Source organism: Mobula hypostoma, chromosome 9 (assembly GCF_963921235.1).
Source record: "Mobula hypostoma chromosome 9, sMobHyp1.1, whole genome shotgun sequence".
Taxonomy (NCBI): domain Eukaryota; kingdom Metazoa; phylum Chordata; class Chondrichthyes; order Myliobatiformes; family Myliobatidae; genus Mobula; species Mobula hypostoma.
The window spans coordinates 38,761,615-38,788,555 of NC_086105.1; the positions used below are offsets into that span (position 1 = coordinate 38,761,615).

General features: G+C 39.3%; 1 protein-coding gene across 1 annotated transcript; it reads right to left on the reverse strand.

The window, feature by feature from the left end:
• On the reverse strand, positions 1 to 26,019 carry LOC134351658 (sorting and assembly machinery component 50 homolog). The gene is made up of 15 exons (XM_063058113.1): positions 25,836 to 26,019; positions 21,779 to 21,889; positions 21,511 to 21,612; positions 16,377 to 16,464; positions 13,931 to 14,037; positions 13,710 to 13,840; positions 12,173 to 12,260; positions 10,788 to 10,916; positions 10,248 to 10,319; positions 8,043 to 8,129; positions 7,184 to 7,254; positions 6,332 to 6,399; positions 5,523 to 5,669; positions 3,961 to 4,102; positions 1 to 132 (listed from the first exon to the last, which is right to left on the reverse strand). Exons 1-15 carry the CDS (start codon positions 25,854 to 25,856, stop codon positions 87 to 89), a joined length of 1,410 nt encoding a protein of 469 aa, XP_062914183.1. The 5' UTR covers positions 25,857 to 26,019; the 3' UTR covers positions 1 to 86.
• Between the last annotated feature and the right edge of the window lie 922 nt (positions 26,020 to 26,941).

The following is a 26,941-nucleotide window of genomic DNA, read 5'->3' on the forward strand; positions in this document are numbered from 1 at the left end:
AAGAAACAACTTTATTATAGTTTGGATACAGTACTGATTCAACTTTAACAGTGGAAAACCTGCATATTGCATCTTCTTAAAAGGCATCACAGAAACCTTATTCCTGCTCCAAACTGGACTCCATCACATATCCTGTATAGGGTAGGAAAGAAAAGTAAGATTGCTTCACTTAAAATGTAATCTCAGTTGTGCCTTACATAAAACTATGGAAAATGAGAAGTCATAACCAATGTGTAGTTCAGACATCTTTCAGATACTGATGAAACTTACGTTTTTTTTCTTTTAATTTTATCTCCCAGCGCACACTTTATTTTGCAAATTAATAATATTTTGAGACAATTTTTATACATTAAGTGAAAAGCCGGACCTCCAGAGTAATAATATCAGGATTGTTGCCTGAGCTGCGCGCTAATGATGGTAAGAATAGCAGAATTATGCAGATGAATGTGTGGCTAAGTAACTGGTGCAGGGGGCAGGGCTTCAAATTCTTGAATCGTTGGGATCTATTTTGGGGAAGGTATGACTTATACAAAAAAGATGGATTACACCTGAACCCAAAAGGTATAATATCCTGGCGGGATTGTTTAATATAGCTGTTAGGGAGGGTTTAAACTAAGTTGGCAAGGGGAAGGAAACCAAGGTGTTAGGGTCGAGGAAGAGGAAAATAGAAATAAGTCAAAAATACTGTGCAGCAAAGATCGCAAGAAGGACAGGCCGGTGAATATACAGGATAATTTGCTGCAAAATAGAAATATAGCAAAGTCGACAACAGATACTGATCTAAATGTACTGTACTTAAATGCACGCAGCATTAGAAATAAAGTGGATGACCTTGCTGCACAGCTGCAGGTTAAAAGATATGACATTGTGGCCATCACCGAGTCATGGCTAAATGATGGATGTGATTGGGAGCTGAATATCCAAGGATACACAGTGTATAGGAAAGATAGGAAGGTAGGTAAAGGGGGTGGCGTGGCCCTGATGGTAAGTAACGATATCAAATCAATAGAAAGACGGGACATAGGATCAGAAGAGGTAGAATCCTTATGGGTAGAATTAAGAAATGGCAAGAGTAAAAATACACTAATAGCAGTTATATACAGGCCTCCAAACAGCAGCCGGGATGTGGACTACAAGTTGCAGCTGGAAATAGAAAAAGCATGTCAGAAGGAAAATGTCAAGATAATTATGGGGGATTTTAATATGAAAGTAGATTGGGAAAGTCAGGAAGGTAATGGATCTCAGGAGAGGGAGTTTGTAGAATGCCTACAGGATGGCTTTTTGGAGCTGCTTGTCCAGAAGCCCACCAGGGGACCGGCTGTTTTGGATTGGGTGCTGTGTAACGAACCTGAGGTGATTAGGGAGCTGGAGGTAAAGGAACCCCTTGGAAGTAGTGATCATAATATGATTGAGTTCAGTTTCAAATTTGAAAAAGAGAAGCTGGTATCAGGTGTATCGATCTTTCAGTGGAACAGGGGAAATTACAGTGGTATGAGAGAGGAACTGGCCCAAGTCGATTGGAAAAGTAAGCTAAATGGAGGGGCAGCAGAGCAGAATTGGATGAATTTCCTACAAGAAATAAGGAAAATGCAGGAAAAATATATTCCAAGAAAAAAGAAAATCATGAATGGAAAAATGGCACAAATGTGGCTAACGAGAGAGGTTAAGGCGAAAATTAAAGCAAAAGAAATGGCGTACAAGGAAGCAAAAATTAGTGGGAAAAATGAGGACTGGAAGACTTTTAAAAACTTACAGAAGGAAACTAAGAAAGTCATTAGGGATGAAAAGATGAATTATGAAAGGAAGTTGGCGATTAACATAAAAAAGGATATTAAGAGTTTTTTTTAAATATATGAAGAGTAAAAGAATGACAAGGGTAGATACAGGACCGTTTGAAAATGGTGCTGGAGAAATTATAATGGGTAACAAAGAGATGGCGGAGGAACTGAATGAGTATTTTGCATCAGTCTTCACTGTGGAAGACATGAGCAATATACCTGATAGCCAGAGGTATCAGGGAATAGAATTAGGTACAGTCAAGATTACTAGAGAGAAAGTGGTTGGGAAGCTAAATGGACTAAGAATAGATAAGTCTCCCAGTCCAGATGAGGTGCACCCAAGGGTTCTGAAGGAGGTGGCTTTGGAGATTATGGAAGCATTGGAAATGATCTTCCAGGAATCATAAACTCTGGCATGGTTCCGGAGGACTGGAAGGTCGCAAATGTGGTTCCGTTATTTAAGAAAGGAAGGACGCAGCAAAAAGAAAATTACAGACCTATTAGTCTGACATTGGTAGTTGGCAAGATATTGGAGTCAATCCTCAAGGACGAGGTTATGAAATACCTTGAGGTGCATGACAAGATAGGCCGAAGCCAGCATGGTTTCATGAAGGGAAGATCTTGTCTCACCAACCTATTGGAATTTTTTGAGGTAATCTCGAATAAGATTGACAAGGGAGAGGCTGTGGATGTTGTGTATTTGGATTTTCAAAAGGCCTTTGATAAGGTGCCGCATATGAGGCTGCTTAATAAGATGAGAGCCCATGGAATTATAGGAAAGATATTGAAATGGGTGGAGCATTGGCTGATAGGCAGAAAGCAAAGGGTGGGAATAAAGGGATCCTATTCTGATGGGTTGCTGGTTACTAGTGGTGTTCCGCAGGGGTCGGTGTTGGGGCCGCTTCTTTTTACGATGTATGTCGATGATTCGGATTATGGATTAAATGGTTTTGTGGCTAAGTTTGCGGATGACACCAAGATAGGTGGAGGAGCAGGAAATATTGAAGAAACGGAAAGGTTGCAGAGAGACTTAGTTTAAGAGAGTGGGCAAAGAAATGGCAGATGAGATACAACGTTGACAAATGTACGGTTGTGCATTTCGGAAGAAGAAACAATCGGACAGATTATTATTTAGATGGGGAGAATATTCAAAAATCGCAAGTGCAAAGGGACTTGGGGGTCCTCGTGCAGGATACCCTAAAGGTTAACCACCAAGCTGGATCGGCGGTAAGGAAAGCAAATGCTACGTTGGCATTCATTTCAAGAGGAATAGTGTATAAGAGTAAGGAGGTGTTGATGAGGCACTATGGGGCATTAGTGAGACCTCATTTGGAATACTTGTGTGCAGTTTTGGGCCCCCTATCTTAGAAAGGATGTACTGATGTTGGAGAGAGTTCAGAGAAGATTTACGAGGATGATTCCTGGAATGCAGGGGCTAACGTATGAGGAGCGTTTGTTGGCTCTTGGATTGTATTCATTAGAGTATAGAAGAATGAGAGGGGACCTCATAGAAACATTCCGAATGTTGAAAGGGTTGGACAGAGTAGATGTGGAAAGGTTGTTTCCCTTGGTGGGTGAGTCCAGGACAAGAGGCCACAGTCTTAGAATTAGAGGGTACCCATTTAAAACAGAGATGAGGAGAAATTTTTTTTAGACAGTGGGTCGTGGATTTGTGGAATTCGTTGCCACATACAGTTGTGGAGGCCCGATCATTGAAGGTGTTTAAGGAGGAGATTGACAGGTATCTAATTAGTCAGGGTATCAAGGGATATGGGGAAAAAGCCAGAAATTGGAACTAGATGGGTGAATAGTTTAGCTTATGGGGGAGCTGCGGAGCAGACTCGATGGGCCGAATGGTCTACTTCTGCTCCTTTGTCGTCTTGTGATTAAATGCTACATAATTAAAAAAAACAAAATTAAGAGGATTGTGATTATCTCAGATACCTACTTAACAATAAACAGACTAAATACATTTACTATACATATAGACAGCAATAAATTTATATGGCAATATTCAATGTGATTGATTTTTTTTCATTGGACTAAATGTGTACAGCAAATCAACTTTGTCACAGCTCAACCAAGCACAAATGGAACACTTGACTAATTCGTCATCAACGATAAACTAGATTTTTACAACATATTTGGCCCACAGGACTGATAAAATGCAAGCTGTACTTGCCTATCTCCACTCTGCACCCCCATAGGAATACAATAGTTGAGTTCCAATCTGGCGATATTTCCCAGCCTCAAAACAATCCCTGCTCCATATGACCATCGAATGGATTCAGCCAACTTCTGCAGATGTGCATTGGGACCATCACCTGTAAAATATATCCAAAGAAACAAAAATATATTTTCAATTGCTTCTTTATCAAAACAATGCAAGGACTCAGTAATTTGGTATTAAGTATAATTCTATATAGAGAATATGTCCTTGGAATTATAAGAATGCCAACTAATTTTTATTATGGTGTACTAAGGGGAGTTATAAAGTTCAAAATTCAAATTAAATTTATTCTCAAAGTAAATATACATCACCACATACAACCGTGACAATCAACCAACGCGCATAAAACAACAAACTGCAAATACAAAAAGAAAAATAAAACAACAAAGTAATAAGAATAAATAATCAGTATACATTGAGAATATGGGAAGAAGAGCCCTTCAAAGTAAGCGCATAGGTTTTGGGAACCGTTCAATGTTAAGGTGAGTGAAATTGATTAAAGATACTCCTCTGGTTCAAGAGCCTGATGGTTGAGGGGAAATAACTGTTCCTGAACCTGCTGCGGTGAGTCCTGAGGCGCCTGTACCTGCTTCCTCATGGCAGCAGTGAGAAGGGAGCATGACTCTGTGGGGGGGAGGGCTTTATCTGTGTCGGACTTCACTGTATCCACTACTTCTTGTAGGCTTTTCCATTCAAGAGCATTGGTGATTCCATACCAGGCCGTGATGCAACTAGTCAGTCTCCACTCACATCTTTAGAAGTATGTCAAAGTTTTAGATGATAAGCCGAATCCTCACAAACTTCTAAGTAGAGGTGCTACTGTGCTTTCTTTCTAATGACACTTACGTGCTGGACCCAGGACAGATCCTCTGAAATGAAAACACTGAGGAACTTAAAGTAGCTGACACTCTCCACCTCTGATCCCCTGATAAGATCTGTCTCCAGGACCTCCAGTTTTCTCATCCTGTAATTCATAATCAGCTCTTTGGTCTTGCTGACATTGAGTGAGAGGTTGCTGTGATTTTCAATCTCCTTCCTATATGATGGTACGTCCCCACCTTTGATTTGGCCAACAGCATCAGTATCGTCAGCAAACTTAAATATGGCATTGTAGCTGTGCTTAGCCTCTCAGTCATAAGTACAAAGTGACTAGAGCAGGGGGATAAGTGCACAGACCCCTGATCATGAGTAATCTGCCCCAAAACAATAAAGGTGGATCCAAAGCTTAATATTATGCGTAAATTAAATACAACTCATCCATTAATCTTTCCCAGTAAGAAGAGAAATTTATATTGTATTTCCAATACAGCTCTTTAGAAAAATGGAGTCTTGTATTTCTGATATTAGAATATTTCCTCCCTCAGAAACAAATACATCCATATGTTGATCTGGCTGCTCTATGTCACAACATATAAAGGACTGGCTGAACAAATTGCTTTAGCAATTCAGTCTGATCAAGTTTTACAATCATTTATTAGAAACAGGGGCCTGCGAATAAAAATTGTCTGCCATACCATAGTTGAGATTACAAAGATTGCCAGCATTGAGAAAGAAGTGTGTTCGGAAGAGGTCTCCAAATCCTCCTTGGCCTGGACGGAAAGGCAGAGGTGTGTACAAGTGCAGGCCTCCAGCCCAGTATGTTTCACCACCGAGGTAGTCCCCTTGTAAGAGGAGGGGGAGTGGGGGGAAGTGCAGGGGAGAAAACAGTGAGAGAGAGAAATCAGTTTAAATAATGTACATTTCTATACAGTTAAGTCTATTTCAACTCCTGAATCTCAACAGATGTTCCCATTAAAGTCTACATAAACCTGCAATATACATAGATTTCTTTTTTTTGAAAACCCACAAACAAAATCACTAAGTTTTACCTTGTACATTATAGTTGTTTGTTTTTAATTCATTTGTAACTTAGGTGTCATTCTAAATAACTCAGACATTATTTTAAATTTAGTCATTGTATTTTTAGTAATTGAATTGCCAGTATGTTATTTTGCACTAAATGGAGTAACACTAAAACTCATTGTTCTGAGCAATGACAATACAGTTCTAATCTTTCTAAATAAAATATTTAGTTTTCCATTGCCTCTGTATGTCACAAATAATCACTTGTGACTTAGAAGGCAGATGGGCAACCTTCCATTATTTTTTCCATTACAGTATTTCTTGGGTACCACGAATATTTTACACTGTGTTTAAAACATCACCAAGTTTATCCCTCAATGTGTTGAATTTCAATAAAACAGCCTGAACTCCAATAACTTAACTCAATTCTGCATCCCCAAATACATCCACAATTGCAGCAAATACATAACCTCACACATACCTTCGCTCTGTGGTCCAATACTATACATGCTAAAGCCACGGACTGTTGTTGGTCCCCCAAGATAAAATCTGAATACAAAAATAATTTGATAAAGTCAGTAGATCTATTTAACTACTTTACCACAATCCTTCTATGGTACTGTAGACACGGTAAAGCACAGTACATCAACCACATCAGTCCAATGTATTTAAAAAGACTTGGATCTAATTTTTCTCTCATAAGACTCTTCATCAGGACTTGGCCCAAAATGTTGTCTGTTCATTCATTTTCCTAGATGCTGCCTGACCTGCTGAGTTCTTCCAGCACTTTGTTTGTGTTGCTCTGGACTTCCAGCATCTGCAGGATCTGGCAGCTAGCTATAGTATATTGTTTGAAGTTGTAGGTGATTGTGAACATTATGAATGATGAACAGCCTATCACTGACCCAAATTATGATTGATGCAAGAAGTGATTAGGAAGAAAATGAGCAGGTGTTTAACTCTTGCTGCTGTATCCCAAATGAAATCCAATGCCTGGTGACTTATCCTTGATCAATATCTTTATATATACTCTGATAGTTTAAGAAACCTGCACTCTTGCCTTCAAACTTCATTGCACCAATTTTAAGCATTGAAAGTGTTCAACAAAATAATTCCACTAAATCCATCAACCAGGGTTGAGCTTGTACAATAGATACAAACCTCTTAATCAGAATGACCTAGCAATGAAAAGAACAATGAAGCATTTTGTCTCTAGACTCTTCACAAAGACAAACATTGAAACATCAAAGAATGAAACCAAAATGCTCCTACTAAATTCTGTTCCTTGACATTAAGTTAATTTCTTCCACAAATTCTCTTCTCAAACACTTACCTGTCAGCAATAGAAGATGGCTTGTCTCCAATTGGTACTAGAAGTCCACCCCAGAGGGAAGCTGAGAGAACCTAATCCATTACAAATAAAAGATATTGTGGGCAATATTATTTTATTATGAAATTAATTGTTCTAATTTGCTATTATTTAATACTTATAACAAATATATTACAGAAGTAATAAAAATAAAATACATACAAAATTATATAACGTGCCTACACTGTTATACGTACATTATTAACGAATACAGCTGCATAATAATTATTTGGTCTTCCTTCACTCATTCAAATTGAAATTAAGAAACTGCTCAATTTCCAACAACAAATTGTTACAGATTGGATTATTTTTAAACCTCAATGCTTGTTACTCTAAGCATCAGTGAACAAATTTAAGTACTTAAGACTGATGTTCATAAATGTTTTCAATGGCCATCTATTTACTGAATATCTGTTATTAATCAACATGTTCAGAAATTTGAAGCAAAGAAAACTTATTGTTTAGTTGAACCAGTTACGTTTTGCTATTGACTTCTATATTTCTAATGTGTTGATTCTTACCAAGTGCAGCAACATGAACATAGAATGAGGAGAAATTTGTTTTAAATCTACATTACAATGGACTTGTTTGATGAATGATTATTTTAAACACTTCACACTCCATGTCTGCCTTTTAGAAAAGCCTCATTTAACAAAGCTATTCATAACCCACCAATATTGTCACCCCCTTGATTAATTCTACATTGGAAAGTACAGAGTATTCCCACCTTCAGTAAAAATAAATCCTGAACCAAGTTTACAATGTGAGGCAAGTAAGTTATTTGTTGTAATGCACAAATGATTTAACTGAAAACAATTCTCACACAATCCCACAAAAGGCTCTTGTTGAATTGGAGCTCGAAGTCCTCCTTCAAAAATTTCACATCACCTCCAGTGTAACCTGCCAGTTCCTGTTCAAAATAAACAAATGGTGAGTCATGACAAGGAAACTTATTTTAGTCAGGCAAAATTAATATAGTTTTCATTCAAATAGATGATAATAATATTGCTAGCATTTTTAGAAGCACCTCAACAAGCTTAGCATTTTTTTGATAAAACAAACTTCATTCTGTACATGTTACACATCAAGAGCTAAAATGAAATTATTTTTCAACAAAACTACTCAAATTCTTTATGATGTTATTGATTTATTTCTCTTAACAATTTACATGCATTATACAATGCAATTCAGTGTAACGACTGAGCCTGAAGTTCAAGAAGTGCTTCACCATTCGATACGATCACGGTTGAACATCTATTTCACAACCCTTTTTCTGCCTTCTCCTCAAATCCTTCAGTCTTTGGCATTGAGAAATATATCTAACTCAACCTTCATCATGTTTTGACAGTATTACAATAGACACTCAACTCACCTTCCTATTCTATTCTCTGTACCTCAATCACCTAAAAATCTTTACACACATGCGAATGTGCATCACCTCAGTATTTGTTGACTTACACTGGCTCCAAGTTTATGTTCCCGTTTTAACATTTTTTTGTATTTACATCTCGCTTTGATTTTGCCCACCCTTGTTTCTACAACTATCTCAAGTTCTTTAAGCCTCACCTAGGTTGTGCTGATCAAATTCCCATCTCTTCCTCATCCATGATTTTAACTGCTCTACCGTTTACAGCCATGTCTTCCACTGCTAAGACATCATCTTCTCCATCACTTCAATTTCCTTTAAAATGCTCTTTAAAATTTATTTCTTCTCTCAAGCCTTTAGTCTCTGCCCACGTATCCCCTTGCAAAATAGCTTTTGATTAACTTGGTGCATCAAGTTGCCATATAACTGAAAACTGTTAATGCTGTTGCTTATCGAACAACACAAGCTGGTACTGGATTAGCAATCTAATTGTCTTAGACAGGGGTCCCCAATCTTTTTCGCACTGCGGACCGGTTTCATATTGACAATATTCTTGCGGACCGGCTGACCAGGGTGGGGAGGGGGTGGTAGGGTTGCCAACGAACAAGAGTAGCTGCCAGATACGTTGGGTTTACACCGAGAAAGACCCAATGACCTTGCGCAGCGGGCACCAGTGCGCATGCGTGATTTAATATTAAACACACAGTGCATATTTTCCTCGCATGAATATAGCAATAAGTCAATTATCAGGGGAGCTTGAAGTAAGTGTTGAACGAACTTCCAGTAGAAGTGGTAGAGGCAGGTTCGATATTATCATTTTAAAGAAAAATTGGATAGGTATATAGACAGGAAAGGAATGGAGAGTTATGAGCTGAGTGCAGGTCAGTGGAACTAGGTGAGAGTAGCGTTCGGCACGGACTAGAAGGGCAGAGATCGGCTGTTCCGTGTTGTAATTGTTATATGGTTATATAAGTCAATAGCATCATAACATTTTAAGTAACGTTTGGATATGAAACACACAGCACTTATTTTCCCCGTATGAACATATAAAATCATTGCAACACAGCAATATTGCTGAATCAGTGGGAGCCCTGGGCTTGTTTTCCTGCAACAAGATGGTCCTATCAAGGGGTGATGGGAGACAGCGATACTCGAAGGAGGTTCCTTATGTCCAGTCTATTCCGCAATTTAGTTTTCATTGCATTTATTGCAGAAAACTCTGCTTCGCAGAGATAGGATGTTGGAAATGGAAGCAACGTTTTCAGTGCTTTTGTGGCTATCTCAGGATATTTAGCCTTGACTTTGATCCAGAATGCCAGCAGAGATGTTATGTCAAACATGCTTTTCAGCCTGCCGTCATTTGCAAGCTTGAGAAGTTAATCTCCTTCCCACGCTGACATGGATGACGCGTGCGTAATGACCTCGCGTGCATTCAAGCTCAACAATGGGCATGACCGGGAATGAGGAAAGTTGGAGCTGACTCCTATCGCCAATTCATATTGTTTCCTCGCAGCCCAGTGGTTGGGGATCGCTGGTCTTAGATACCACAATTAACAATGGAAGTCACATATTTCAAATGATTAGTTAACCAAATTAACCAAAGCTAAATCTAATTATTCCTTGAGTAGTATGTAATCATTCCTAAATTCAATTGTGTTTTACCTGGTTTATCTTAAGTAAAGCTCCACGTTTGGGAATGATTGCTGAATTCCGGGTGTCAACTGTCATTGAGTGCTGTAAAGAAATAACACAAATCAGTTACAATATGAGAATACAACATGAAAACTCTATTCCTCAAAACCAAATTAGTCACAACTGCATGGATGGACTGGTCAAGTACTTAATACGACCCACAGCAAGTATATTTACCCAAGGATCACTTCAGAAGCAACTCAGTGTTATTTCAATATAACACAAGGTGTTTAATGGAAAAATAATTTTTAAAGCAAATAGCTAAAGTCACAAGTTGATCTGATCATTTTTAATGCAGTTCTCCAGATTCCATTATTATACAGGTTTAGTTAAAATTTCTCTGCAGAAATGAATTCTAAATAATGTATATTCAGTTTGTAATTGTTAGTTTCTAACATAATAAGCAGAAATATTAACATTAGAAAATGAAACTGGATTAAAGCTTAAAAAATCTGTCAACTAAAATCATACAACTGCATCTGGCTTCTAAAAATAAAAACATTAATTTACCGAAATCGATGACTTGAGTGAATGACCACTTTCTTCCCGAACACAAAACGATGCTGTGCGAGACAGAGAGCCCAGCTCCCTCCATATTCCTTCCCATTTCAGAGTATGATGGGTCTTCCACAGTGGAAACTATAAGGAATAAATAAATCAACAACACATTACAACTCCAGGGGAACAACTATTCTACACTGCACTGGTTCTAAAAATCCTCTGTTTGCCCACAAGGAGGGGAGGAGAAGATGGCGGTGCGACGCAGCGCGCGTAGCCACTCCGGAATGATATCTGTATTTGTTAAGTAGGGGACCGTGCACAATCCTGATTTGATGGAGACAGACGTGAGAAGCACGGAGGAACATCTGGAGAAACTTCTGAAATGCCCGCTTCGCTACCACTGCTACTGTGCGATCGAAAATATCCAGAGGGGAAGGCCCCAAATTCTCGGCTTTGCCTATTGCTTGGCAGCCAAGGTCAGGGTCGAAGCGCTCGGCAGAGATGGTGCTCGGTGTCAGAGGGCTGGTCGGAGGCTCGAAGTTTTCGGACGGACTCAAGAGTCGGCTGTGGTCGGGTGCTTCCAGGGTTTTGCATTGGCAAGTTTGCGGCACTGGAGGTTCATGGCAGGGAGTGTTTTCCTTCCTTCTACCATCTGCGTGAGATGATGGGACTTTCGAGAGACTTTGAGACTTTTTTTTAAAACCGTGCCCATGGTCTGTTCTTTATCAAATTACGGTATTGCTTGCACTGTTGTAACTATATGTTATAATTATGTGGTTTTTGACAGTTTTTCAGTCTTAGTCTGTCTTGTGTTTCTGTGATATCATACTGGAGGAACATTGTATCATTTCTTAATGCATGCATTACTAAATGACAATAAAAGAGGCCTGTGTGTCCTCATAATCTAATCTAATAATCGTCTAAACTATCTCCAAATGTTTATGCTTAAGATCAGAGTTAGATGTGTCTGAAAGAATAAATTATTTTTTTCAAAGCCAGGACCAAAGTAGAAAATCAGGTGGTATGTTCAGAAAATGGATTCAAATCTTCTCATAGCTCAAAGGAAGAATCCTCTTATGCATGATATACTGCACAAGCTCCATCCCAGTTTCCTCTGCACTAAAATCTATCTTTTTATGGAACATTCCACAGAAGTATACAGTTACAAGCAAATGTAAAGTACATATTCTTAATGGTTTCTGCCAGGACCTTCTTATCTTTGATGATTTAATCACACCATTATGTTCTCAACTAGCTGATTAGATTATTTGATGTGCTAGTAATATCAAACATGCTTCCTTACAAATACACAGTAGCATTGTCACTTAATGTCAAGTAGCTTTGTTAAGATTAACAATTTAAAATGGATTAACCAAATGGTGTTTTATCCTTACGTTGTATTCTGTTGAGATCCCTCTATCAGTCTCACGAAGTGAACTCCAGGGAAACTGCCCCGTCACCTTATACAAGTTAACAGAATAACTGAAGAAGAAGAATACATTTCAATCTATGATCCACTTTTCATTTACATCATGAACAATCTACAAGCCAATTTTTCAGTACCTACAGTTAAAAATAAACTCTACTCATGTAGATCCATAGATATAAGTGCAAAGATAAATTAGCATCGAGACATTACAACCAAAAAGTAGTTTCACTACAAGACCAATTAAGTAAAAATTGTACTGCAATGTTTAGAAAATACACAGGAAAAAGTTCACTGGCCAGCTTACTAGGAAAAGTGCAAATAAAAGCTTATGCCATTTCCGAGGCACACTGAATTAACAATGAGATGATATCGGAACACAACTGCACAAAGTTCAGTTTTATGTCCTTTTCATTAAAGGAAACTCTGAAACCTCAGTGGCACCTATTGATAAGTAACTGAATTATCTGAGCCAAGATGATGACAGATTCCTGTGCCAGTCTGTGGTGACTTACTTTCTTCATCAGGCAATGGACGATTGGACTGTTTTAAATGATCAATGACTAAAATCTGAAAAAATGACATTTTAAAAAAATAATATTCAACATTCAAGAGATTAATTGGCATTAATGACAAACCTATTGTTACACAAAAGCACTTAGATCTGACTTAACTTTCTATGCAGATTTATTTCATATCTGCAGTTCAAAACAGGAAGAAATGAAAAGGGGGAGAAGTCCAGATCACTTCTTTACAAGGCTAACAACGGGGTTGCATCTTTCCAACAGCAACTTCTTCACTTCTCCCTTTAATTATACAACTGCACACATCCCAAATTTATTGTTGCTTTTGCATATTATCAGCAAGCATTATTTCTAAAGCCCAATATTTATATGATTTACATTCTATAATTCCCCAATCCTTTTCAAAATTAAATTTGGGAAGGGTTGCAAGTACGCACATTGCTGATGAAAAATCCTGTGCAAAACAAGTTTTTCTTAAAGCTAGTTTTCAAAACTCTAAGTTGAACACTGAACCTAGTCCAGTAAAACCTGGATGAAAGACAGCCGTTTCACGTAGGGATATTACTATGGCCAGCTAAATTGAATATGCTTAGATACCTCCCCTGTCCATCATGCTCGATGACCACGATGTTACAAAAGATTCAGCATGATCTTATGCACATCATTTAATGTTAGTACCCTACACTCACTGCATTTTCTGGAAAAATTACCCTGCTTTTATTGGAAAATAATTAATTTAGGTTCTATTTCCTACACTCTCAAAACAAATAATGTTTTGTCTGGGAAAAAAAGTGGCTGTTCTCAGGGAATCATTTACCCTGACCCACTTCAAACTTTAAAAATAAAGAGTCCATTTTTTCCCTTTTTCAACATTCATTTCTCTCTCTCAACAGTCAACATGAATCAAACACCTGCCAAAGCAGTAAAATCATAATTTTCAGGGATATTTACAAGCAGAGAAGAAATGTATGACTGCATTACTTCCTGTCAAAGTTGCCAGGCTCTGGTTTAAAGTACGAAATGCCATAAGAGGTCTCCTTCGTCCCATATGAAAACTGGAAAGTTATCTTTTCTGCTCGCCCAAGCAAATTAGGTAGCTTCAAACCCAAAACCTGTTAAGGGGGAAAAAAAAATTAAATCCAGTAGGCAGAATTGCAGTTGTCCAACCGTAGTTAATACTTGTTAAATGGAGATTGTCTTACCATGCTTCCTTCATTGTTCCCAACCATAGTGTTGTAGCTTCCAGTTAAACGTCTCATTTCTTTCACCTCGAAGATCACATCCAATCCATCAGCCAATGCCTCCTCTCCTTTAGAATCAACAAAATATATTTAGAAAATAAACTAGAAGGGATGGAGCACTCAATTTATTTTAAACTTATATCAGCAAAATGTGGAATTACTTTTAAAATCAGGACAAAACTTACACATTGATCAACCTTTCAAAACAGTGTTATCTCTTGCCTCAATTTAACCTGTTTGCCAGCATAATTTCCCATGATTCAGCCAAGGAAGTGAATTAGTATTGTGCCATCAAGATTCTGTGTGCAACCCCACCCCCCGCCCCCCGCAAAAATTATCACAAAATACTACCTTTTATTCCAGATTAACTGCTGACAACTGCTGGGTACAGATAAAAAAAATAAGAATACAGTATATATGGCAGATGCTCTCTAACTTCCAGTTTATTAAATTAGGGGTAGAAAGCAACGATGTTTTTCCCAGGGTAAGGCAATCTTAAACTAAAGTACATAGATGTAAGGTGAGAGTGGAAAGATTTAAAGGGAATATGAGGGGCAACCTTTTCCACACAAAATGAGGTGGTATAAGGAACAAGCTGCCAGATAGTGGTAGTGGCAGGTATAACTGTAATAATAAAAAAAGCAACTTGGGCAGCACACAGACAAGAAAGGTTTAGAGGGATAGGCATTAGTTTAGACAGGCATCTTGATTGACTTAAATGAGAAGATGAATGGTTATTTTTGCGCTACATAACTCTAACTTCAAGTTCCAGTTAAATTGCTGGTTGACAAATGGTCCACATTAGAGATTATCCTTGCACTCTGGCCAAGATTTATCAATCAAACTACGCCATCAGAATATACATTAACTGAGTGTCATCTTATGGCTCTCGTTGAGGAATAAGCAGCTACATTGTTCAGAAGATTACTACCTTAAATGTAATCTTTGCTTCTCTTTCCAGTGACATGCCTGAAAGCAGAACATTTTCTGCTTTTATTTCAGATTACCAGGATCTGCACTTACGTTGCCTGTGGCTGCTGTGACTTAATTTTTAAAAAATATCACTCTAGGAACAAGTCATTGACTACAAACAGAGGTGAGTGAAGTTAAATTGAAAGAGCACACAACGGAGCATGTCACACACATGACTTCTGCACACAAAACAGAAGCAATCTTCATTGTTATCGGTGGACCTAACGAATTTCAATCCTGCACAATAAAGATTTCCGGTCAAGATAGCGCCAGCTTTCAACACTCCCTTGGTTGATGTCTTTCAGATAGCCTATGAAAATGTCCACTTTACTTATTTTAACATCTGTTTTTCATCTTAAATGTGTTTCTGCAATTGTTAGAGCCTACAATTTTCAGTCTGGAGATTGTTTGAGTGATCCAGCACTTTGCTGTCTTCAGGATTCTGGGATGTGAGCACATATATGGACTGCCTCAAGGTGAAGAAACTTCGAGGTGGATGTGAGCCGATGTTAGACTCCATTTCCTGATGAAAGCGTCCATTAATCGCCAATTAAAGCGCTGAGGAAGATTGAGATATTGAGGCGAATGTGGAAGGTGAGCAAGAATTCAGCGTCGACCGCTTCCTTTTGATCGCTGTGGCCTTCCATGGCAGGCGTGCAGACCTCTTCATATGGTGTCTCTCTCTCTTCAATGATGAAGGAGGATGTTACTGTGGTTCTGCATTATAGATTGGACTTTTACATTTATGGAGTCTGGACTTTCTCAGACTTATGGGTTTTATATTCTGCGTTTTTTGCCCATTTCTTTCCGTTCTGTTGTGTGTTGGGGGTGGAAGAGGGAGGGATCTCACTTTAATCTTGCTTTTATTCTGCATCATTCCCCATGAACCAGTCAAGAAAGTGAATGAGCGTTCTGCTCCCAAGCCCCTGTGTTAGTCTGTGATGTAGACATGAATGGTCTTGGATGTTCCACATTTTAAAATTTTCCTGCCAATCTAAAGTGGTAGCGCAGTGGTGAGCACAACACTTTACAGTACTGGCAACACGGGTTCATTTCCCACTGCTGCATGTAAGAAGTTTGTACGTTTTCCCCCTGTCCGTGTGGATTTTCTCTGGCTGCTCCAGTTTCCTTCCCCAGTCTAAAGACATACCAGTTGGTAGGCTAATTGGTCATTATAAATCATCCTATGATTAGGCTAGGGTTAAATCGCGGGATTGCTGGGTGGCGCAGCTCGAAGGGAAGGAAAGCTCGTCTTATTACTCCATGTCAGAACAAGCTAAAGAACCACCTTGCAAGGTGACAACATTCCCTTGGACATAATCTATTACTTTATTAGACATGACATTCATTTGTGCAGATGTCCAAATATCCAGAGAATCAATATAGATCATCACTCAGTAACAGAAGACAAGAAACAGAACATTTTCAAAGTTACCCTGGGCAGTGTCAATGAGGACTTCAACGTTTCTGAAAATTCCCAGCCGAAGTAACCGCTCACGAGCTTCATGAGATTTCTTCATCACCTTTTTTTGAGGAAAGAAAATAATCCACTGTTATTTTATCCGAACCCACTAGTGAAGCAAAATCAAAACTTTTATGAAGCTCAACTCAATCATGCCACCCACTAGTCAGAACTCTGAATTGGTTGGATTTCAAGGAAAAGTGAGGGGAGTGCTATAGAAGGTGGAAAAGTAAGGATCAAGGATCGATTGTAATGAAGATGACATGTAAAGATTTGTATCAACTCAAAAAAAAACTGTAAACTGCCTATTTGGGTGAAAAATAAAAAAGGTAGATAATGTTATATTGTCAGGCCAGTTGATGATGTTAGCTAACAAAAAAGTATAAAAAACCTCAGAGAGATTAGTTTCCTTAGTCATCTTAATTTTATATGCAATTATTAAAGACACCAGATATGATTCAATTCCACTTCAAAATTAAAATTTTTGATTTAATATGAACCAAATGAGTATGAAGTAACAGTTCTCTCTTGACTCAGAATATAAATTGTAATAGGAGTCAATAAGTTAGAAGATAATTGCAGGACGTAAACACGAGGAATTCTGCAGATGCTGGAAATTCAAGCAACACACATCAAAGTTGCTGGTGAACGCAGCAGGCCAGGCAGCATCTCTAAGAAGAGGTATAGTCGATGTTTCAGGCAGAGACCCTTCGTCAGGACTAACTGAAGGAAGAGCGGGTAAGAGATTTGAAAGTGGGAGGGGGAGGGGGAGATCCAAAATGATAGGAGAAGACAGGAGGGGGAGGGATGGAGCCAAGAGCTGGACAGGTGATTGGCAAAAGGGATATGAGAGGATCATGGGACAGGAGGCCCAGGGAGAAGGAAAAGGTGGGGGGGGGGAACCCAGAGGATGGGCAAGGGGTATAGTCAGGGGGACAGAGGGAGAAAAAGGAGAGAGAGAGAAAGAATGTGTGTATATAAATAAATAATGGATGGGGTGCTAACATGCCCTTACACTTCCTCCCTTAGGAACAAGTGCTACACATGCCCTTACACTTCCTCCCTTACCACCATTCAGGGCCCCAGACAGTCCTTCCAGGTGAGGCGACACTTCACCTGTGAGTCGGCTGGGGTGATATACTGCATCCGGGGCTCCTGATGTGGCCTTCTATATATTGGCGAGACCCGACGCAGACTGGGAGATCGTTTTGCTGAACACCTACGCTCCGTCCGCCAGAGAAAGCAGGATCTCCCAGTGGCCACACATTTTAATTCTACATCCCATTCCCATTCTGATATGTCTATCCACGGTCTCCTCCTCAACCTGAGTGTGGCTTCATCCTCTACTGTAAAGATGAAGCCACACTCAGGTTGGAGGAACAACACCTTACATTCCGTCTGGGTAGCCTCCAAACTGATGGCATGAACATTGACTTCTCTAACTTCCGCTAATGCCCCACCTCCCCCTCGTACCCCATCTGTTATTTATTTATATACACACATTCTTTCTCTCTCTATCCTTTTTCTCCCTCTGTCCCTCTGACTATACCCCTTGCCCATCCTCTGGGTTCCCCCCCCCCACTTTTCCTTCTCCCTGGGCCTCCTGTCCCATGATCCTCTCATATCCCTTTTGCCAATCACCTGTCCAGCTCTTGGCTCCATCCCTCCCCCTCCTGTCTTCTCCTATCATTTTGGATCTCCCCCTCCCCCTCCCAAATCTCTTACTAGCTCTTCCTTCAGTTAGTCCTGACGAAGGGTCTCGGCCCGAAACATCGACTGTACCTCTTCCTAGAGATGTTGCCTGGCCTGCTGCGTTCACCAGCAACTTTGATGTGTGTTGCTTGAGATAATTGCAGGAGTGTACTTAAGAATAGTATTGCATTTTTCCACTATCTTTAACTGTTCAAATGTCAGATAATCCCAATGTTCCTTTAAATATTACTGCTTGGGCCACAGCCTATACCAAAAGCATAATGTTAATACTGCTGGTACCACTGTGCTACTTAAAGATACGTAAACCTGAATACTAAGCAAAGCATAAATCTGTCAGTTTGATTCAATGGGTAACATTAATCTCTGACTTGTAAGTTTGTGGGTTAAAGTTTCCTTCCAGAAATGTGATCACAAAAATATCTGCTAATACTACAGTGCTATGCTGATGAAGCAATGCTATCAGGAAGTATCCTTTCTATTAAGGCCATGATTATTTTCAGACAGGTGCAAAATATCCCACGTTGCAACACTGGTATCATATATTATCTGGTCACTAGTACATTGTAAACCATCTGTTGTACTTACTGAATTATAATAGTAACTAAACAGTGAGAAGTGCATTACTGTAAAATGTTATGGATAACCTAAGGATATGAAAGTTATATTTTGATGTTTTACCATACTGTAATAGATCAATTACAGTACCGGCACACTTGCTTGTGAGCCAGGAGATCATGGGTTCAATCTCACATTGTCGCAGATGCATTATTAAATTAATGCCCTTTTTACAGTGCCAAATAGACATAAGTCAAACTGTATTATTTGAATTTTAAAATGGAGCTCATTCTTGTACACTTTAACCAACATCATAAAATGAAGTTTCATTAGCCATTCACTGGACCTCCCCACACCATTCAAAAACATCGACATCAGGTGTCCTACAACTTTCCACTAATATTTCATCATCTTCAAGTTGCTGCACAGACAGCAACCATTTTATACTATATTGCCTAAAAGCTCATGCAAATCAGAAACACTTAAATTACACTGGTCAGTAAATTTATTAAAATATTTTGCCAAAGGATCTTTAATTTGAAGCATTTATTCAGGATCACTTTCCACTCATGCTCTCTGACTTGTTAAGTGCTTCCAGCATTTTGTGTTTTTATCATCAAAATGTTTACTACAGTCAGGAAAAAACATGATACTTAAGACCCAAAGGCACTTACTCCTAACTATATATCTGGTTGCGAATGGGAATAGAATAGATTCTGAATAATTAGGACACATCAGGACCAGTACATTTTGGTTGAATTAAGGGGCTGTCCCAATCAGCCGAAGTTTCATGGAAATAGTTAAAAAGGTATGGAAAAAAAGATGAACTGCTGTTTAACTGAGTAACAAATTATGTACTTAAATGAAATACAAAACAAATTAGAACATTACAAATACTGCTACAGTACTATAAAACTGTGTATCAGTTCCTAATAGTTATCAACAAAGGAATTCATCCAGTGTACACCGCTGTGATCTTTTAATTGATTGTAATTAACAAGATCAGCGTAGACACCAAGTGCAGTTAATAGGCTGCCTTCATTGCCTTCCTGCATGAAGTAGTGTCATAATCAAACAATAAAGTTCCAGCTGACAATGAGTGGTGTTAGGTGGATGAGTTTTAATTTGGTCCAGCAGGGTAATTTATTTGACTAGTGTCAAATCTATTCAAGGCATCTTGGCAAAGGTTTCAATATTTTTAAGTCAAAATAAAAAACAAAATTATCAAAACTCACTTTTTTTTTTGAATCGATGTCCACTGGCCCAAATGGATAACATAACAGAAGCATGCACAACTGATACTATTTAAAAACTGTTTGCTTGAAGCATGGTATAGTGTCCAAAGCCACACACAAGCAACTGACACTAGTTAGAAACTATTCAGCAACAGTCTCCTTTTCCAATCAAGCAGCAGAGTAAACAAAGGGAATTCCAGCTTCCCCCACTCAATCCATTTTCTCCTTTTAAGAGTTGTCCCAAATAAGCGGCAGCCCCCATTAACTGATGGCCAGTTAACAGGAATCCTCTGTACATTACAAACCATAATTTGATATTTCTCACCAGATAAGATGGTGACATTTCTCAGCAGCCACTTTATCACACAAGCCCTTAAGTCACCATTCAATAAGATCATAGTTAATCTGTAATTCAATTCCTTAAGCTCTTCCTTTATCCTTACAGCAGAATAGCTTTGGTTAACATAATTCCATCCATCTCCCAGTGTTACGTACCCCGTAACTGGGTTGCCAAACCAGCAGAAATGGATCACTCAGTTGGAGTCTGGAGTACTAGAACTAAGAAAGTTTTATTAAAGAAACAAGCAACACAGTAATCGAAAGGATAATAAATGCAACAGTTCAGCGATGATAAACACCCATGTGCACAGAATTAAGATAACAGCATCAATCAAGCTCTATCGTTGTCTAGGGGTAAATGACCAAATTTCAAAGTGACTCAAAGTTCAGTCCAGTTTAGTAGTTCAGTTCGCAGTAATCGTTGCCATGGCGATGGACAACGTGGGGGGAGAGAGAGAGGGAACAGGAACAACTGATCATTCAGACACGGCTTCACTCACAGACCGGCGATATGGCTCACAAGCAGCTTTTGGGCAGGTCCTTGGTGATGTCACCTGAGGTCACCGACTGTGACCCCTCCTCCAGATGCGGTCGATCCTCTGCAGTGAACCCGGCACCCAGGCAAGGGCGGGCACACATCGGGTTCCCGCTGATCGTACCTTTCCACCCTGGCCGTTGTCTGATACTTCCCACCGACTCGTGAGAGGCGTACTGCTTCCAGGGTCTCGTTACCTCGGGTGGCGTGTGTGTCCTGCCTTAGCGAACCGGTCCCTTTTTATCCCCCTGCTGGGGCATCGCCTGTCCACCACTTCAAACAGTTCAGGGTTCAAAGGGGGAGCCGCTCCAGACAGCTCTCTCTCCCGTCCCTTCATTGCACATCTCCAGACGCTGCTCCATTGTTCCTTATCTCTCCTTCCCTTGAGGGCAGGTGGCAGACCACTTGCTGATGTCACTGATGCTAACCAAGGCCAGCAAACATCTTAATTTTATGTGTATTCTCGTCACACCAGCTAATAGTTATAAATGCCCCACTTGCAGAAGAGAATTCCAAACACATGCCACCTTCTGACACAGAAATATTTTCAAAGCCACTTTGAGACCTGGCTTTAGCTTTCAGTCAATATCATCTAGTCCTAGATGGGCCAACCAAAGGAAAATACAGCTTTTCTCTACCTATTCTATCAGTTCCCCTGAACACTTTGTGATAGAGTCCGTAGAGAAAAACTTACCAAGTTCAAAGTTCCAAAGTTTCCAGAAATACTTACTTCAATGAGATTTTTAGCTTTGAAAACATCAGCTATTTCATATATTAAAAGGTCATCCTTAGTTCTGCTGATTCCATCAATATGCACATGCTGAACAGTAATCTGAAATAAGAGAGAAAGATTAGTACTTGACCAATGCTTCATCACTGACATTCTTTCTGCAAATGGTTATAGGGACAGAATTTGGTATTTTCACCAACTGATTCAAAAGAAGCTAACAAAATCATACGAAAACAGTGAATCTTTTTTTAAGGAAGTAAATAATCACCTGTTTATTTTCCAGGACTTCCTGTTTGGTTTCAGGCTCCACTTCAACTGTTTCTGTTTCATCTATTGGAGGTGACAAATTTGGCCCAGTCACTGGGAGAGGTTCCAAGCTCTGAAAAGAATATACATTTGTTTTAGATCTGTTGTATTTTATTTGAGACAGACATTTACCAAATATCAGCATAAAATCAGAAATCAAATTGATTCCATTGTAAGAATTATAAACAATTCTCCTCTCTTGATCCCTGCTGTTCATGGTTGATGAATCCCAGGATCAAGCCAAGTTTTTATTAAGCGATCGATAAAGAAACTCGCTGCTCAACAAAGTGACAATTTATCAAGCACAGGTTGTGGGGAAAAAGTATAGCATTCCTAGCATTCTTTCATCAAAATGTCTGACAAGTTCAGGCATAAAGAAGTAGAATTAAGGTTTATTTAAAAAATATAAGTACAGCAACATATATAAAGGTATAACCATTTATGCAAATATAATAACAAATGCCAAATTGCTCCAAGCGGGCCAAAGTTGCTCCATGTCCAAAATTAGTCATAGAATAGTAGAGTGCAGAAACAGGCCCTTTGACCCATCTAGTCCACGCCAAAACTATTTAATCTACCTACTCCCATCAACCTGTACTGGGACGATAGCTCTCTCTACCCCTACCATCCACATAGCTATCCAACTTCACTTAAACATTGAAATCGAGCTCGCATGCACCACTTGTGCTGGCAGCTCATTCCATACTCTCATCACCCTCTGGAGTGAAGAAGTTTCCCCTCATGTTCCCCTTAAATTTAATTTAGATATCTCTCCACAAGATGGCTAATCTATACATGAAATGTAGACAAGTTAAACATAAAATAAGAATACAGAAGCTCATAGTTCAATAATTTACACTTGCATGAGTAGCAACATACATGACAAGCATACATTTTAAGCAGATTTTCTAAAGTCCAACCAAACCAGACAACCTATTCAAAATTCTTAGCTGGTAACAGGGTAAACCTGAGAAAAGTCATGTTCAGAACACATCTCCAGGATTTAAGTTCACAGGAGCATTATTAAAAAATACTAGCCAATCAAATTGGGGGGGGGGCATGGATGGCAAACTGCAGAGGTCATCATCACTGTCGCCAAATAAGTACACACTATACACAAATTCTCTCCCTGTGAAATAACTTATAATCAATACAAAATGATAACTCAGAGTGCGTGGGATAAAAAACACAATATATTTATGCATAACTTAATGCCAGATTATTTATTAGATTAACTAAATTATTAATGGAAATCTAGAAAATAAGATGAAAAAGTAAATTTCAATTTCAAGATGAGAGGGCAGTCATTTAAAACTGAGATATATAAAAATTTCTGTCACAGAGCAGTGAACCTCTGGAATTCTCTACTCTCAAGGGTGAAGAAGGTAGGATCGTTAAGATATATTTAAGAAGGTGATAGATAAACATTTAAAAAAAGGATTTTTCAATTTCTCTGATTTCTGACCTTACCAGTTTCCTCTTACAGATGACAAAATCTTAACAACTGCACTTGGATCAGTGATCCAGGAAAACCCTAGCCCTTTCCAATGATCTGGTTGCAATATAACGTGTGGTGGTAACACTGATAAGAATGCAACAACAATTATACAGATCAGAAGAACATTACAAATTTGTAAACTTTCCTTTACCCATGTAGAAAACTTCCAATGTAACAAACATTAAAGAGTCAGGAAATAGTTCTGAGATTCAGAGGTAATATTGTTTTGTCTTTCTTGTTTCCTGGAGTGGAGACAGAAGACCATTCCCATTCCCCTGGAAACAGTTGTACCTGCCAACAGAAAGATCTATTGCTTTGGTGGTAAGACATAAGAAGATTTCATGAGAGAGCAGAAATCCTTCAAAGTCCACCTGTAGAATGTTGTACTGCAGCAACAGATCATAGTGGCAATCAAACGCATCAATATTTTCCTCCACAATGCCATTGCTCCTAATGACACTATTCTTCAATCAGAACAATGAAGAATAAGTAGTATTTCTGATGAGTTCATGAACAGATACTTTATAGCTATCTATTGTAAACAAAGGAAATCTTTAAATTGGTCTCATGTGGAGACTACATTCTCAACTGGGAATGGAGCACCCTTCAAATCCAGCTTCAGGACTGAAATAAAATACATTTAATGTCAATAACCAGAGAACAATGGGAAGTCATCCTGAAGTCCTAACCTTTGTACTCCAGATACACAAATAAATACCTACTAGGTCAGTATGTTGTCTGTAGAACCTCAGTCTATATTTGTATAAATTTGTTTCATTTACTAAAGGTGACAAAAAAGAAAAAACAAAATTGTAGGATGTAGACATTACTGACAAAAACTAGTTTTCATTTTCCATCTCTCAATGCCCCCGAACCAAAGGGGTCTCTCACAGCAATCCAGTTGCTTTTTTTGGCTGTGTTTACAAATAACTTCATTTTAACTTCAAACAAATTTAATTCTTTGAAATTAAACTTGACAGCTGTCAGCAGTTGTCAATATTTTAGTGATTAAAACCCAACAAATTTTTACCTGGACCAACTGCAGTGGTAGCTATTGACAGCAGCGATATGGCAGCATATTCCAAAGAGGAAGCTTAACCTTTGATCTCTCAAAAGAACTGACTAGGGTTGCATTAAAATAAGAACAATGGAAATATTCAGAAAGTCAGACAGTTCCTTTCATCAGAACTCTCATGGACCTTTTGTTGTTTTCCTGCCCGATGGGATGAAAATTTTAACTGGAACAAGAATGTTCACCAATGCCTTTATTTCCTCCAGAGACTAAAGAAATTCAACAAGTCCCCAACAACTCTTACCAATTTTTATTGATGCAACATAGACATCCTGTCTTGGTATGACATTTGACCGCAAGAAAATGCAGAACTGTGGAACATCTCAGCAGATCACAGGAATCCGCCTCCTCTCTATAGATTCTATCTATACTTCTTGCATCCTCAAGCAGCCAGCATAATCAAAGAACCCACCCAGCACAGACATTCTCTCTTGTTTCCTCTATCGTTGGACAAAAGATACAAAAGCCTGAAAGTACATACCACCAGGCTCAAGGACATCTTTTATTTCACTGTTATCAGACTCTGAATGGACCTTTTGTCTGATAAGATGAACTCTTGACCTCACAATGATCTTGCATTTTACCATTCACCTGCACTGCACTCTTTTGATAGCTTTTACACTTTATTCTGCACTGTTAATGTTTTACCTTATTCTAGCTCCGTACTGTGTAATGATTTGATCTGTTAAAACAGCATGCAAGACAAGCTTCTCCCTGTATGTTGGTACATGTGACAATAATAAACCAATACATCATTTCCTAATGAGAGCAGTGATGTGGCAGCATATTCCAAAAAAGCTTAGCTCTTGATCACTCAAAAGAACTGACCAGAATTGTATTAAAGGAAATGCAACACAGACAATCATCACTGCACAATGGCTGCTGTTTTTTATTATCTACAAAATGCATTGCATTTATTTCCAAGGCTGTTTTGTCACAATTTCCCAAGCTTGCTGCCACCAGCGCCAAGCAGAACACGGACACCAAGATCATGGGTGCACCCTCACCTTAAAAAACTATCCAAGTCATACAAAATGATGAAATGTAATTTCCCAGAACCACTCAACCACCACCCCCTCCCGCTCCAACACTATTATAAATGGGTCTGAATCTTCGAACTCTAGCTTCAAAAACTGCAGTGGCTTAAGAAATCGGTTCACCAACTGCTTCTTGAGTGCAATTATCGAGAGGGCAGCAACACCCAGTTCCTAAAAAGTGAATCATTGAATACAAATTCGCTGGACACAGGGACTACATTAAAATTCATGTATTTCACTCGATTTAAATAAGGAATCTCATTCGAAGTAAGTCAGGCTGAGGCAGGTGCGAGGGGAGCGCCTACTGAAACAGAGAACACACAGGTAGGCAGGGACCACCGACAACAGGGTAGGGGACCGCTCCCCTCAGTGGCAATTCCTGCCAGGCCACTGGCCCGGGGTCATCGCTTACCCGCGCCTGCACCGTCCCCATGTTTCCCCAGGCTCCTCACTGCGCTGTCCTCTAACTCAAGGCTGATGCCCCCCGCGACGGAGCTCAGCTAAGGTTTGAGCAGATTGACCAATGATGTCCCCACCAAACCCGGTCAAACACTGGGCCAGCACACCAAGGACGCCGCCATTTCACATCAGCTGACAGCTACTGCGCACCGCTGATTGGCTCACATCTGACAGGCCCACGTCCATGTGCAGCCAATCTGAACGCTCGTTCCACCATCAATCATTCGTCACGCATCACTTGATGTGTCACTGCGCAGGCGTCCTTTTGCGGAATCTTACCGGAAGTTTCGCAGCCGATAGCTCAGCGTGTCTTTTTTGTCTTATTCCACCCCCCCCCAATAAAAAGGATCGTTCTTTTGAAAGTTGATGTTAACTATTTCAACCAGTCTCAGCTGTAACATTTTGTACCAAAAATTCATTAAACTACAGATATTTGAAATCTGATCTAGACACTAGATCCTTCATCAAGACTGAGGGAATAGGGAAAATCTGACTTGCAAGGCTGCCCCGGTTTCTTCTCACTTTGTTTGCCTTTCCGACCCTCACCTGTAGATGATTATTTCTGCCGATCATTTCATCTCATCGGGTTCCATCTATCACCTCTCAGCCCTTCTCCAACTGCTGGATCCTAGCAATCTTCTCTCAGTCATGATGCAGGGTCTCAAGCCAAATTGTCAATATACACATTTTCCATTGACAGCTATTGCTTGATCTCCTCCCTTTCTGCTTCTTATTTGTTCCTTTACCTTGCTCCAGTTTGTCTCAATGAAGCAGCAGTTCGCCTGCACATTCACTAGCTACAACATAATGTCACTTACACCAAAGAAAACCAACTAAAGATATTATCACTGCTTTGGAGCAAGATCCAGTTATCTATTACTTCTATTCCTGACCACTATCACTGCATCTGACTGTGACCTCCTGCATTATTCCAACAAGGCCCAATACAATCTTGGAGAAGAGCCCCTCATTTTAACATTGCGGTATATTGCAGTCTTCAGATATCAATGCTAAATGTAGTAATTTCAGATTTTTATTTGCTATTTGCATCAGAACAGA